The 13,335-nt window shown below is 41.8% G+C and overlaps 1 protein-coding gene across 1 annotated transcript in view; it reads left to right on the forward strand.

Moving 5' to 3' along the window:
- Positions 1-5,718: 5,718 nt before the first annotated feature.
- LOC307167889 (uncharacterized protein) overlaps positions 5,719-13,335 on the forward strand; it is a gene marked incomplete at both ends in the record, with an annotated part of 39,048 nt that continues 31,431 nt past the window's right edge. The window contains 3 exons of the mRNA XM_079887195.1: positions 5,719-5,731; positions 5,808-5,871; positions 11,823-11,962. Of these exons, the coding sequence (XP_079743321.1) occupies positions 5,719-5,731; positions 5,808-5,871; positions 11,823-11,962 (217 nt within the window). The remainder of the gene's footprint in view (positions 5,732-5,807; positions 5,872-11,822; positions 11,963-13,335) is intronic.

Genomic DNA, 13,335 nt, shown 5'->3' on the forward strand with positions numbered 1-13,335 from the left:
TGCACCCTTTAAAACCTTGGCAAGAGTTTACATCAAAAATGTATATCACCTTACTTAGAAATTAAATTATATGTTCCTGAAAATAATGTTTTAGTATAATAATAAATGTTTAGTTTTATAATCCATTCATTGTTTCCAATCTTTAAAATAATACAGTGAAAAGGCAGTAGCCTATGTGAGAAACATGTTTCTAACATGTTTTATTTTGTTACACTTATTGATGTTCAATAAAATAAAACATGCATTTCGTCCCTCTGAAAGAATTGCACGCATGCTCAGCTCATCAGCTCATCGGTTCTCAGCATGTCGAACGTGTCCGAAATAAACAGTTCTCGGTTCTGTACTGGTGATCCGAGAACCGCTGTACCACGTTCGGTAGTGCGCGCATGCTCTGTATCAACTGCTCGTGCTCATCACTTCTCTCAGCACAACATGTCTCAGTTCGGTGAACTGTTGGATTTACTGGAGTACCATATATGCCTACTCCGGGATATTGGTTTATTTTGAGTCGAAGGGACTGTCAGGAGTCAGGATTCAGGCATGTCCGAAAGTGAGTAACTTAACTTGTGGATCAGCGCTGACGCAAGACGCGAACTGTTTCGAACGATTCAGTCCGATTTAGTGTACTGGTTCAACCAGTTCACTAAAAAGAACCGGTTCAAAAGAACGATTCGTTCACGAACCGGCCATCACTAAAATGTATGCATTTGACGTTTGAATAGACGACTATACGTACAATACACGTATGTGGGTTTTATAAACATATAATTCTAACTTATTTTCACAAAAATTACGTATAAATGCTTACCTATGGTCTATAATTTAAAGTGCATGGGGAGAGCATGGCAGGGAAAGGTCTGCATTTTATAATGAGTGGTTGACTACCAAATTAGGATGTTTCTCAATCTTTTGAAATAATAATTATTTTAATAATACATTAGGGCGTCCAAATTGGTCATTCACTTTCCTTTAACCCACATGCACCACGCCGTTTCGTTTTAGTTTTTTTTTTAACTAAAGTTCCATAAGTAACATTATATTACATTATAAACAGTATATTTTGGAAGATTATGCCGACTAATTCATGTCAAGTAATAGTGTTTGCAAATGATTCATAGTTTGGGTACAGGTAGTGAAAATACACTGTATCGTTAATATGATTCATATTGCATCATTGCATGTTATTTATTGTTATTATATTGAATAGGCTATACATTAGGGTGATTGCAATAACAACCGATTATTATTCTGCTTGTTTGGATACTTGCCACATAAGTACATTAAGTTATAGCATAACTGGTCAAGAAGATCCAGATGAGCGGATTTTGGTTGGCGGAAAACCATAGACTGTATAAAAATAAATTTAAAACACAAGTGTGATGTCGCGACTGACCATTCAGAATCAAGTAACTATTTCAGGGTGCCTAAATAAATTAAAAAAAGTGGTTGTCAGGGATCACAGAGGATGCAGACAAGATGGTAAGGTTATTAGTTGTATTGCAGATAAAGCGGACATGCAGACAGATGGTGAGTAATAGCAACACAGAATAACAGTGAATGCTTAGCTGGTTTGTAAAGTCTTTCTCTTTCGTTCTCTTTGCAGATGAAGACGGGCTGAGGGCTGAAGGCTGAACAGGAATGCAGGCAGGACGGACCGGAGAGAATAATCAGCAGGTAGGTGATCAGGTAAGTGTTCGGGAGTCTGTGGGTCATGTATTGACGAGACCAGACACTGAGTGAAGGGAGACTGTGGGTTTTATGGGGAGTGCTGGTGATGGGACACAGGTGACGGTGATCAGTAATCAGGGGAGAGTGAACGGGTGACTTAATGACTGGGCGGAGAGAGAGAACGAGTGGGCGGAGGTGAAGATGAGCGTGGTAGTGAAGATGGAATCCTGACAGTACCCCCCACTCCCGAGGCGTCTCCTGACGCCTGAGAAGAGCGCTGCCGGCGGCGAGGTCGACCCCGACCTCTGGGTGCTGGACGATCAGGATGGTCTTCGTGGAACTGGGATAACAGGGCAGGATCCAGGATGTCGTCACGAAGAACCCAAGAACGTTCCTCTGGCCCGTAGTCCTCCCAGTCCACCAGGTATTCCAGTCGGGGACCTCGCCGCCGGGAGTCCAGGATGGTGTGGACGCGGTAGACTCGTTCCTCTTCTACAGGAACGGGAGGAGGAGGTATGTCCGAGGAAGAGCCATCTGTGGGGACAGGAATGACAGGGTCAGTGAAGGGTTTGAGCAGGGAGACATGGAAAGAAGGGGAAATCCGATACTGAGGAGGAAGGTTGAGCCTGTAAGTGACTTCGTTCAACTGCCTCTGGATGGTGAATGGTCCAATGTATCGAGGACTCAGCTTACGGCAAGGCAGTCGGAGGCGGATGTCCCGGGTAGATAACCAAACCTTCTGTCCAGGCTGATACTGAGGTGCATCAAGATGACGACGGTCCGCATGTTCCTTGTGCCTCCGAACAGCCTGTTGGAGGTGCACGTGAGCTGAGTCCCATACCCTCTCGCTCTGATGGAACCAGAAGTCGACAGCTGGAACCTCCGAGGGCTCACCCGACCAGGGAAAGAGTGAAGGTTGATATCCGAGGATACATTGGAAGGGGGTGAGCCCGGTGGTGTTCTGCCGCAGGGAGCTCTGGGCGTATTCTGCCCAGGGGAGGTAGCGGCTCCAGCTGTCCTGGTACTGGTGGCAGTATGATCGCAGATATCTTCCTATCTCCTGGATCTTCCGCTCAGTCTGGCCGTTCGTCTGAGGGTTGTATCCAGAAGAGAGGCTGACAGTGACCCCGAGGAGCTTAAAGAAGGCATGCCATACCCGAGAGATGAATTGGGGTTCCCTGTCCAAGACGATGTCCTCAGGGATACCGAAATTCCTGAAGACATGATTGAAGAGGGCTTCGGCGGATTCCAAGGCTGTGGGAAGACCAGGTAGAGGAATTAGTTTACACCCCTTGGAGAACCGGTCCACAGCGACGAATACGCAGGTGAAGCCTTCAGAATTGGTTAGATCAGTCATGAAGTCTATACTTATATGAGACCATGGTCGCCGAGGAAGAGGTAATGGCACTAGTTTGCCTTCGGGAAGTCTCCTCGGGGTGTTGGTTATAGCACAGACTGAGCATCCGCGGACGAATCTGGATACATCCTGGGAGATGGATGGCCACCAGTACCGTTGACTGAGGAGCGAGAGGGTACACTTGCTACCCGGATGTCCAGAGCCCGGAACGGTGTGAGCTGAGTCCAGAAGGGGTGTCCGAAGATGTGGAGGTACGTAGAGGCGCCCTTCTGGACCTCCCGGCAGAGCGGGCTGGCGAGCTGCCTCTTGGGTGATCTGCTGGTCGATATCCCAGAGGATGGGACTAAGGATCATGGCTGGAGGGAGGACGGGTTCAGGATGAGGGTCGGCTTGAGATGCGTGATGGAGCCGGGATAGTGCGTCCGCCTTACAGTTCTTGCTTCCAGGTCGGTACGAAAAATACAAAATCACTACAAAATCAAACCGGGTAAAGAAGAGAGCCCAGCAGGCCTGACGAGGGTTCAGTCTTTTGGCTTTTCGGAGGTATTCGAGATTGCGATGGTCAGTTATTACCTCAAACTGGTGGTTAGCTCCCTCCAGCCAGTGTCTCCATTCCTCCAGAGCCAGTTCGATGGCCAGCAGCTCCCGGTTGCCGATGTCATAATTTTGCTCCACCGGGGACAGCTTTCTGGAGAAGAAGGCACATGGAAGGAGTTTACGTGACTCGCCCTGCCGCTGAGAGAGGACAGCTCCTACCCCGGTGGAAGAGGCGTCCACCTCTACCACGAATGGAAGATCTGGATCTGGGTGAACGAGGATAGGAGCTGTAGTGAAGGCTTCCTTCAGATGCTGGAATGCTTGAATGGCACCGGGGGATAAGGACAGAGACTTGGGCCGGCCTTTGAGAGCTGAGGTGAGAGGAGCACTGATCTGACTGTAGTTTTGGATGAATCGTCGATAGAAGTTCGCGAAGCCCAGGAATCTTTGAAGATCTTTAATTGTAGAAGGTTGTGGCCAGTTCTGGATGGTTTCCACCTTCCTCTGGTCCATTTGGATGCCGTTTTGGTTAATGATGTAACCCAGGAATTGAACGGTAGAGATATGGAATTCGCACTTCTCCAACTTCAAGTATAATCAGTGCTCTCTCAGTTTCTCCAGGACTTGAATGACGTGATGACGGTGCTCTGACATGGAAGAAGAGTAGATGAGTATGTCGTCGATGTAGACCACTACGAACCGGTTGAGAAACTCACGAAGGACCTCGTTCATATAGCCCTGGAATACCGCAGGAGCGTTGGACAGTTCGAAGGGCATAACCCGGTATTCGTAGTGGCCTGAGGGGGTCACGAAGGCGGTCATCCACTCAGGCCACTAGTCGAATACGAATCAAGTTATAAGCACTTCTGAGATCCAGTTTAGAAAAGATGCTCGCACCACGAAGCTGTTCCAGGGCGGCTGGGACCAGAGGAAGGGGATAACGGACCTTGATGGTCTGGGAGTTCAGTTGACGATAATCAATGCACGGCCGCAAGCCTCCGTCCTTCTTGGCCACGGAGAAGAAACTCGAAGCGGCAGGGGAGGTAGATGGTCGGATGAACTGCTGCTCCAGGGCTTCCTTGACGTACTCCTCCATGGCCTTCTGTTCCGGGATGGACAAAGGATAAATGCGGCCCTTGGGAAGGATGGCTCCGGGTAGCAAGTCGATTGCGCAGTCCCATGGCCGGTGAGGTGGTAGTTTCGTTGCCAGGACCTTACTGAAGACATCCTGGAACGCCCGGGACTCCACTGGGATCTCGACTTGAATAGGTGTCTCGGGGCTTTCCAACGAGGTTGAACAGACAGGGAAACTGAACTCACCCATGGATGACTTGGAACGGACTGAAGGTCGAGTTTTCCTGACAGAACTAAGACAGGATACGTGACAATCCTCACCCAAGCGAAGAACCTCTCCGGATTCCCAGTGGAGTGTTGGCTGATGTTGTACTAACCAAGGGCTTGGATAAACCATGGATTACTGGATTAGATTCTCTAATTCCATGCTGTCCTCATACACCACCAGCAGATGGCGGATGTTAGGGTTCAGGCCATGGAGAAACGCGGTGATCAGGGCGGTTTCGTTCCAACCACTGGATGCGGCAAGGGTTCTGAACTGTAAAGCAAATTAACTCACCTATGAATTTCCTTGACGAAGATTATACAGTTGATCGTGAACTGATAGTTCAGAAACAGTTTGTCCAAAGACCTCCTTGAAATGCCGCGTGAATTCAGTTATGGATTTTACCACTGTAGATTCTGAGTTCCAAAAGGACTGAGCCCACTGAAGTGCTTGGCCTGAGAGGAGAGAAATCATGAAGGCGACTCGGGCTGCATCGTTGCAAAACTGGTGTTCATTCATGGTGAAATATAGCGATGTTTGAAGAAGAAACCCACTGCAGTTCTCCGCCTCACCGGAGTAGGTCGCTGGCCGGGCCATGGGACGCGAATCGCGGAGGCAGTGAACGAAGTAGTGGGTGAATGCGGAAGTGGACGTGTTTACATGGAAGATATGGATGGAACAGAATCGGCTGGGAAATCTGTGTACAGGTCTTCAGAAGACTCCGCTTTCTGCATGTTGGGTCTGGTCTTCTGTCAGGGATCACAGAGGATGCAGACAAGATGGTAAGGTTATAGGTTTTATTGCAGGTAAAGCGGAGATGCAGACAGATGGTGAGTAATAGCAACACAGAATAACAGTGAATGCTTAGCTGGTTTGTAAAGTCCTTCTCTTTCGTTCTCTTTGCAGGTGCAGATGGGCTGAAGGCAGAACAGGAATGCAGGCAGGACGGACCGGAGAGAATAATCAGCAGGTAGGTGATCAGGTAAGTGTTCGGGAGTCTGTGGGTCATGTAATGACGAGACCAGACACTGAGTGAAGGGAACCAGTGGGTTATATGGAGAGTGCAGGTGATGGGACACAGGTGACGGTGATCAGTAATCAGGGGAGAGTGAACGGGTAACTTAATGACTGGGTGGAGAGAGAGAACGAGTGGGCGGAGGTGAAGGAGAGCATGGTGGTGATGATGGAATCCTGACACGTTCATTATAGGACAACCATACTCTTTTATTTCCTGACATTCTTTTAATCATACCCCATACTCTATCTAATGGTGTACTTCTTCCTAGAGATTCACAATACTTCCCCCAAAAGTTTTTCTTAACTATCTTCATTGTCTGCCTTACTATAGCCTGCTTCCTCTTATATTCAATTAAATTCTGAAAGTTATGTGTTCTTTTCAGGATTTTAACCTGTTAAGCTGCAACCCCACTTTTGAAAAATCCCCAGAAATGGCATACCCAAACTGAAACAGATACAGTTCATGAACCCTTTGTACTAAAAGCACAAGTATGATCTCATTTGAAAGCTGACACCTGGCAGTTTATTGTAAATGTAGAATTAATTATTGTCATAATGACAAAAATTGTTATAAATAGCTTCAAAGTTTTGTAAAGTTATTAGAAATTAATTTTTATGAAACATCCTCATGAAAATAAAATTGAAGTTGGCACTGTAGCAATCTAGAAATGCACTACAGCTAAAGCCACATGTGTAAACATTTTATGTTTAAAATCTGAAGATAATAAGTCCAAAACTCTGTATTTAGTTAAATGTTTTTCAAGACCATGTCAATGACTTTATTTTGATTTGACGCTAATATGCTTCTGATGTTCATTGTTATCTTCTAACCATCTATTCAGTCTTTTGTCTCTATTGTTTTGTGGTGCAGACGAGCCCCATTCAGTCTCAGTCTCCCCCTGCACACATTCACACCTCTCCAGCCTGGTTATGGCCCTAAATATGCATTTCTTATGTCTGCATTATAGCTACTAACGACTGGCTATTCACATGCTATTCATAGGGTTTCAGTCCCTAATTTCTTTTCTCAAAGTTCACTTCACCTTTAAAACTGTATCAAATGCATTTCTTGAATAAGGAAACATTTCAGAAAGCATTCAAAAAGTCATAAAAGTATAACTTTTAGGTTGCAGGTGCACCTAGGGCTAGCTAGCATGTTAGCTTAGCACACCATCAATACACGACAATTTATGATATTAAAACCATGTTTGTGCTTCAAACTTACTTTATAACACTTTATAAGTGTTTTAAATAATCTTCTGTGATCTAATTTGGCTTCAGATAAAAAAATCAGACAGAAAATATACTATTGTATGGTATTCTGCACAATGACAGTCTATATAGATTAGCATTACATTATAAATATAATCTTTTATTATGGAAATACCTGGCATGGCTTGAAAAACACAGGTAACTCAAATATCATTGCAATCATGTTTATAGTCTTCAAAACGTCTGTATCTGCATGTAACAGCGATCTCTGTAGCTTTGTGTGTATCAGTGACGTCCTGGAATGTCACATGATCATGGCTCTTCTTCATGTTCCATATATGGACTATTATTGTGCATAATAGCGCCCTCAGGCTATTGGTATGAATTGAAAACACAGTATCAGAGATTCTAAGCATTTATAATGATTACATTGACGCATTTGGGTATAAATTCAATAAATATTATTCCTGTCTATAGAAATCTGATGTAAATCTATGAGAATCTATCAATATTTCTCCAAATCTGCACATTTTTGAGCTAAAGCCCTGAAGGACGTTGTTTTGTGTATCGCTGTCATGACGACAGCACGGAGTTTTTTTTATGAATGAAAGCGGCTGACGCGCATAATTCATATTAAAGGTATCGACTCATTTTTTCATTTCATAACTCCTGACACAAATTAAGAAATAACTGTCGCTATAAGTTTCTCAGAATACAATAGTGGTCAAATACTGAAACTTGAGTCTTATATCTTTTTAATGATGTATAGTTTGTCAAGGTATAACATTAAATCTGATAGTAACTTTGAACTATATATAAAAAAAAACGCTTCAGTGCGCCCGCGCACTGGTGAGGCTTAACAAGTTAAATGCCTTATTTCTCTCTTTAATTACCTTTGTGCATTATTGCGTCCACCACGGAACTATTTTCTTTCTGTTACTGCCTCCTCTTTTTGGTATCGACTCTTTTGCTGCACCTAAAATAATACTACTTATTTATTCATTCAGATCTTCTATTCCCTGATTTATACTAATCTTCTTTAATTTTTCTTTGGACAATATTCTAAACTTTTTCCCATCTACTTCCTCAAATTTCCACCTACTTACTCTCTCTTTCTTTTGCATGTCCCTTTCTCTTCCAATTTCTGTAAATATAGGATAATGATCACTCCCTATAGTGCTTTCCTTATTTACTTCCCAACTACTTATCCCTACCAAAGACTGGGACACCAACATGATATCTATTGCGGATTCTGTACCCTTACTTAAGTTTATCCTTGTACCAGATCCATTATTTAGACATACTAATTCCCTTTCATCCATTATCTCTTCTAAAATTTCTCCATTCAAATCTTATTTTCCACCCCACACCTTACTATGTGCATTAAAATCCCCACACCAAATAATTTTTCTTCTCCACTCCTCCAGTATTGATTCTAGTTGTACTCTCTCTAATTTCTTACATGGGTTATAGAAGTTAATCACTTTAATCTTTTCTTTCTTGTTCCATATTTCAATAACTATTACCTCTAATTCTTGTATTGTTTTTAACCTCCTATATACTATACCATCTTTAATAAATATTGCACACCCTCCTCCAATTCCATTTCTTCTTAGCCTGGGAAAACCCAGACAACTTCCGGCAAATTCAGATTTGCTCGAGAAGTAAGTCTGGCAAAGAGCTCATTCAAGCCCATTTCCATGGCCTAGAAATCGCGGCACCAATCAGAAACGTTGAGGCGGGCTTTACACAATGACGATCGCTCTGATTGGTTTTAGGTCTATCCAATTGCACCCAGAGGCATTTGAGCAACGTCCGTTCAACTTTTAAATGCATTATTATATTCAAATTGCAAACACATGAGGACAGTCTCCATGAAAGACACAGATGAACGTGCTACTACATTTCTCTCCGAAACGGTAGGAAATTAAATTAGATTTAATAGAGGATTTTAACTGTGACACGATGATTGACAGGGCAGTTTGAGTGACAGGATGCACGCGACAGATCCGTCCGATAAAGATGACGAAGTAGTATGTCCCAAAGCTTGCCTACTTTTTTGCTACACATTCAAAAGTAAATACCTTTTCTTCACAAAAAGAGTTCATACTTTTATGGCGTAGCTAGTGTAGCTTAGGCGAATTGGGACGCAGCATATGGCTTTACACGATGACGATCGCTCTGATTGGTTTTAGGTCTGTCCAGAGGCATTTGAGCGACGTCCGTTGGTGACGCCCCTTTGGAAGTGATTTGTCTATGGAGCTTTGCCAGACCATAACTCAGTTACTACTGAGAATGGTCTGGTTTTAACCAGGCTAATTTCTTCTATCTTCACGTATGGTATTATATCCTTTAACCCTCTGGGGTCTGAGCTGTTTTCTGGGCCCTGGAGGTGTTCTGACATGCTCTGACATTTGTGATTATTTCTGTTACTTGTGACATTTTCATGGCTAAAGTCTAATTACAATGTATTCAGCACAAACTCTGCTACAATAATATATCAGCAGCATGTATGTAAAAGTTTGTAGTTTTGAGATAATGACATTTATGCGTGGTTTGTGAAAATACAAAAATAATTCTCACTGAAATAAGGCCATGAAACCCAGACTGATTATTTCTTCACAAGACTTTTGAAAATTGTATGACGTAGCCTAGAATATTTGCTCTAAAACTATGTGAAAATCAACCTGACTGCTCATTTAGAGAAGACAATATATTGATTTAAAAATGTTACGACGTGTTTTGTGTGAGAAAGCTTTATGCGGGAGGTCATTAATATGTAAGCCTTTCACACCTGAGAAAGACAAAGACCCTCCCCTAACGGCCCTATTAGGAGCTATCAGGCTCTGTCATTCTGAGCAACCTTGCACAAAGAATGAGGAGATTTAAAAAATAAAGGATTTTAGATTGTTTGGATTTATTTACAACACAACATAATCCAAAGATACACAACAAATGACAAAAGAGCACTTATTAAAAACAATGATCCAAAGACAGAGACATTTGTGCCATTCCTAAAAACATTGTACATATCTTTCATTTCCAAGGTGTTTGATTTTCACTTTACCATGTTAATGTACAGAGACTCGTGTGAATGTTGAAGTCAGCAGGACTTCAAAAAAGAAAGAAAAAAGTGAACATACTGATATCAAGAGAAAGGCCTGCACGATTTTTGGGAATAAATTTTAGATTTTTCTGGTTAAAATTGCTTTTTAAAATTCACAGAATACACACACACACACAAATGTTTCCAACAATATATAATATAATAAACACCAGGTTTGTTGTGCCTTGTAGGCATAGGCTATGCGCAGTGCTGGATAAAATAATAATAACAATAACCTATAGCAGCCTATAAATCTTCCAAAAGATTTCAGTAACAACTAAGCTAGAGAAAAAAATATATTGATTATCATGTTACTTCAAATGTTTCCATTCGTTATGATGATATGAAATGAGCTAATAGTAAAAACATGAAGCCATTTGGTGCGTTTTGCTTTTCAAACGCGATCGCGATCCAAAATATGATACATTCAAACGCGATCGCGCTCAAATATAAAACATTATGGTTACCATGGTTACATATCTACGTTTGAGCAGATATCCACAAACACAGTAACAGTAAACACGGGTCTAAATATTATAATATTCACCATATATCGAGCAACAGTTAAACTGCAATGTGAAATTTATGCAACAATAACAAACTAATATGTAAGAATTTCTTACCTTACATCTTTCTTGTCTTCAAATCGCGTTCTTCTTCTGAGGTAAATCCAATGTAAGCTCACGGTGCGCCTTTCAAACTCGACGAAAAGCAGAGACTTGTGAAGTGTTTTGGTGTTTTGTTTTTGAGGTAATAAGCGCGATCGCGTTCCATGTGGAGATTAGCATGTGAATCTCTTTTGCGCTCGTGGGCGTGGTCAAATAAAAAATAATTAGGAAGCATTTGAGAAGCTGGACATCTTGTTGGTTTTATACAAATTACTTAAACAGAGAATATTTGTTTTCAGTTTGAATCCAATCATTTAAAAGTACACACTTAAATGATTATAAAGGTATATGGCTCATAAATGTGTGACAAGTATTTGCTGAGTTTGCCGACCTCAGAGGGTTAATAATGAAATCCAGATTAGGTTTGAGCCATGTTTCCTGAATACATATGATATCCGGTTTATTTCCTAGTTTATCAACATATCCCTTAAACTCATATCCATTTGCTAACAAACTTCTAGCATTCCATTGAATTACCAACATTAAGTTATGCTTTGAGAAGCTTTATCTGCATTCCCTTCTCCATGGCTAAGGTCAGCATGTATCTTTTCCCATGACAAATCTTTCATGTTTAGGAACTTAGCTGCTGCCTTAACTATGATTTTAATCTTCTCTGTCTTTGTTTTTACTTGTTCTGAGCAGTTTATGACATATGCTACAAAAAGCACTATCCTGTCCATTGATATTTCTGTGTTTTCCTGTCCTGACCCCATTCCTTCTTTAGTCGTACTAATGACTTCTTTCCCTCTTTCATTATTACATATTTTCACAGCCTCTGCATATGTTACTTTCTGATTTGATTTCACTTTTTGAACTTCTACTGCCTTTTTTCTGACTTCACAGCCCCCATACGCTGCTGTATTGTTCCCTCCACAATTACAACACTTTATTGTAACATTGCTCCCACATTCTCCATAGCCTGTTTCCTGTTTGCATCAAAGTTGCAGGCAGGAAATCCGCAGACAGGAAGAGAAAGCGTAAACAGCGTACAGAATGCAAACTCAAACAGGGTGACGGAGCCAAAACATATTTTACACTGGCACAAATATCACATCACGGTAAGTCTTCAGGAATTAATCTTCAGGATTATAATGATATCGAGCTCTAGGGATTCTGCTTTTAGTTTAGATTAATTTACAGACTGTTTTCAATCTGAAATATACAGAGGTGGAAAGTAAACATGTAAATGTTCCACACTTCCACTCTTCTGTAAGGCTAGGCGTTGGTTCACAGATGATCAGCTTTAGTGAGAACATTAGATATTAATAAGCAGTTTATAAATACAGCAATAAATGCTTTGTTCTTGATTTATAAGCATATCTATGATGCGTTTAATAATTGTATTTTCATACTTTATTAATGATCAATTTATCATTTCTAAATGAAGTATTGGATTATTTACAAATCAGTTATTTAGGAGTTGTCAGTGGTTCATAAGATCACTTAGAAAGTGTAAGTAAATGATTAATAAATGGTTTAAATACATATTATTATTAAGACATATAGTAATAGTTACTTAGTGTGTTAATAAATGCTTTATTAACATGTATTTCTACTGTAATTAAGGGTTAATTCAGGAAGTTATAAAGCATTTAGTAGTGGTCTGTTAACTATGTTTGTGAGCTCATCTAAAGTGAGGACTAGTTATGCCTTGTAAAGCATTTACAAAGGAGATTTAAAGATGGTTAAATACTTTTATGTTCTGTATCACTGTGTGTTTGTTTCCTTTATCTGTTTAAAAGATTAATGAGCCTTTAAATCTCCTTTATAAATGTGTCACAACGCACACACAGGGAAAAGGTAAGATCCAATCGCAAGTAATTTATTAGGGTAATCCGTACTCACAAACTAGTCCAGGCAAGGGTCAAAATCCATACAAAAGCAGTCCAACAAACAAGAAACAAACAGGCATGGAACACAGAGGTGCAATGACATTAAACAAGGAATCCGCCACAATCACAGAACAGACAGGGTATAAATAGACAGGTACAAACAATGTGACGAGAAACAGCTGTAAGCAATGATGAGTGATAAGGGACAGCTGAGTGCAATGAAAAGACAAGAATCATGGGGAATGTAGTACGAGAGTGTGCTGGACACCGTGAGGAAGGAGGACATCTAGTGGTGACCCAAGGAACATAAACCAGACACTGTGACATAACCCCCCCTCTATGGAGTGGCTCCCAGACACTCCAAGACAAGACACGGAACAAAACAAGAGTTCAGGAGGGAGGTGGCACGGTGGAGGATCAGGGGGAGGGACGGGGGGCCAGGTCCATGAAGGGAAACAGAAACAGGGGGTAACAGACTCAAAGGGGGCCAGGGTGACACAGACAATACATCAGGGGAACAGGGCGAAGCAAACAGTCCATCCGGTGGCCGGGGCGAAACAAACAGTCCATCGGGCGGCCATGGCGGAGACTTTCCCTCG

This window comes from Squalius cephalus (genome assembly GCF_949319135.1).
Source record: "Squalius cephalus genome assembly, chromosome: 11".
NCBI lineage: Eukaryota > Metazoa > Chordata > Actinopteri > Cypriniformes > Leuciscidae > Squalius > Squalius cephalus.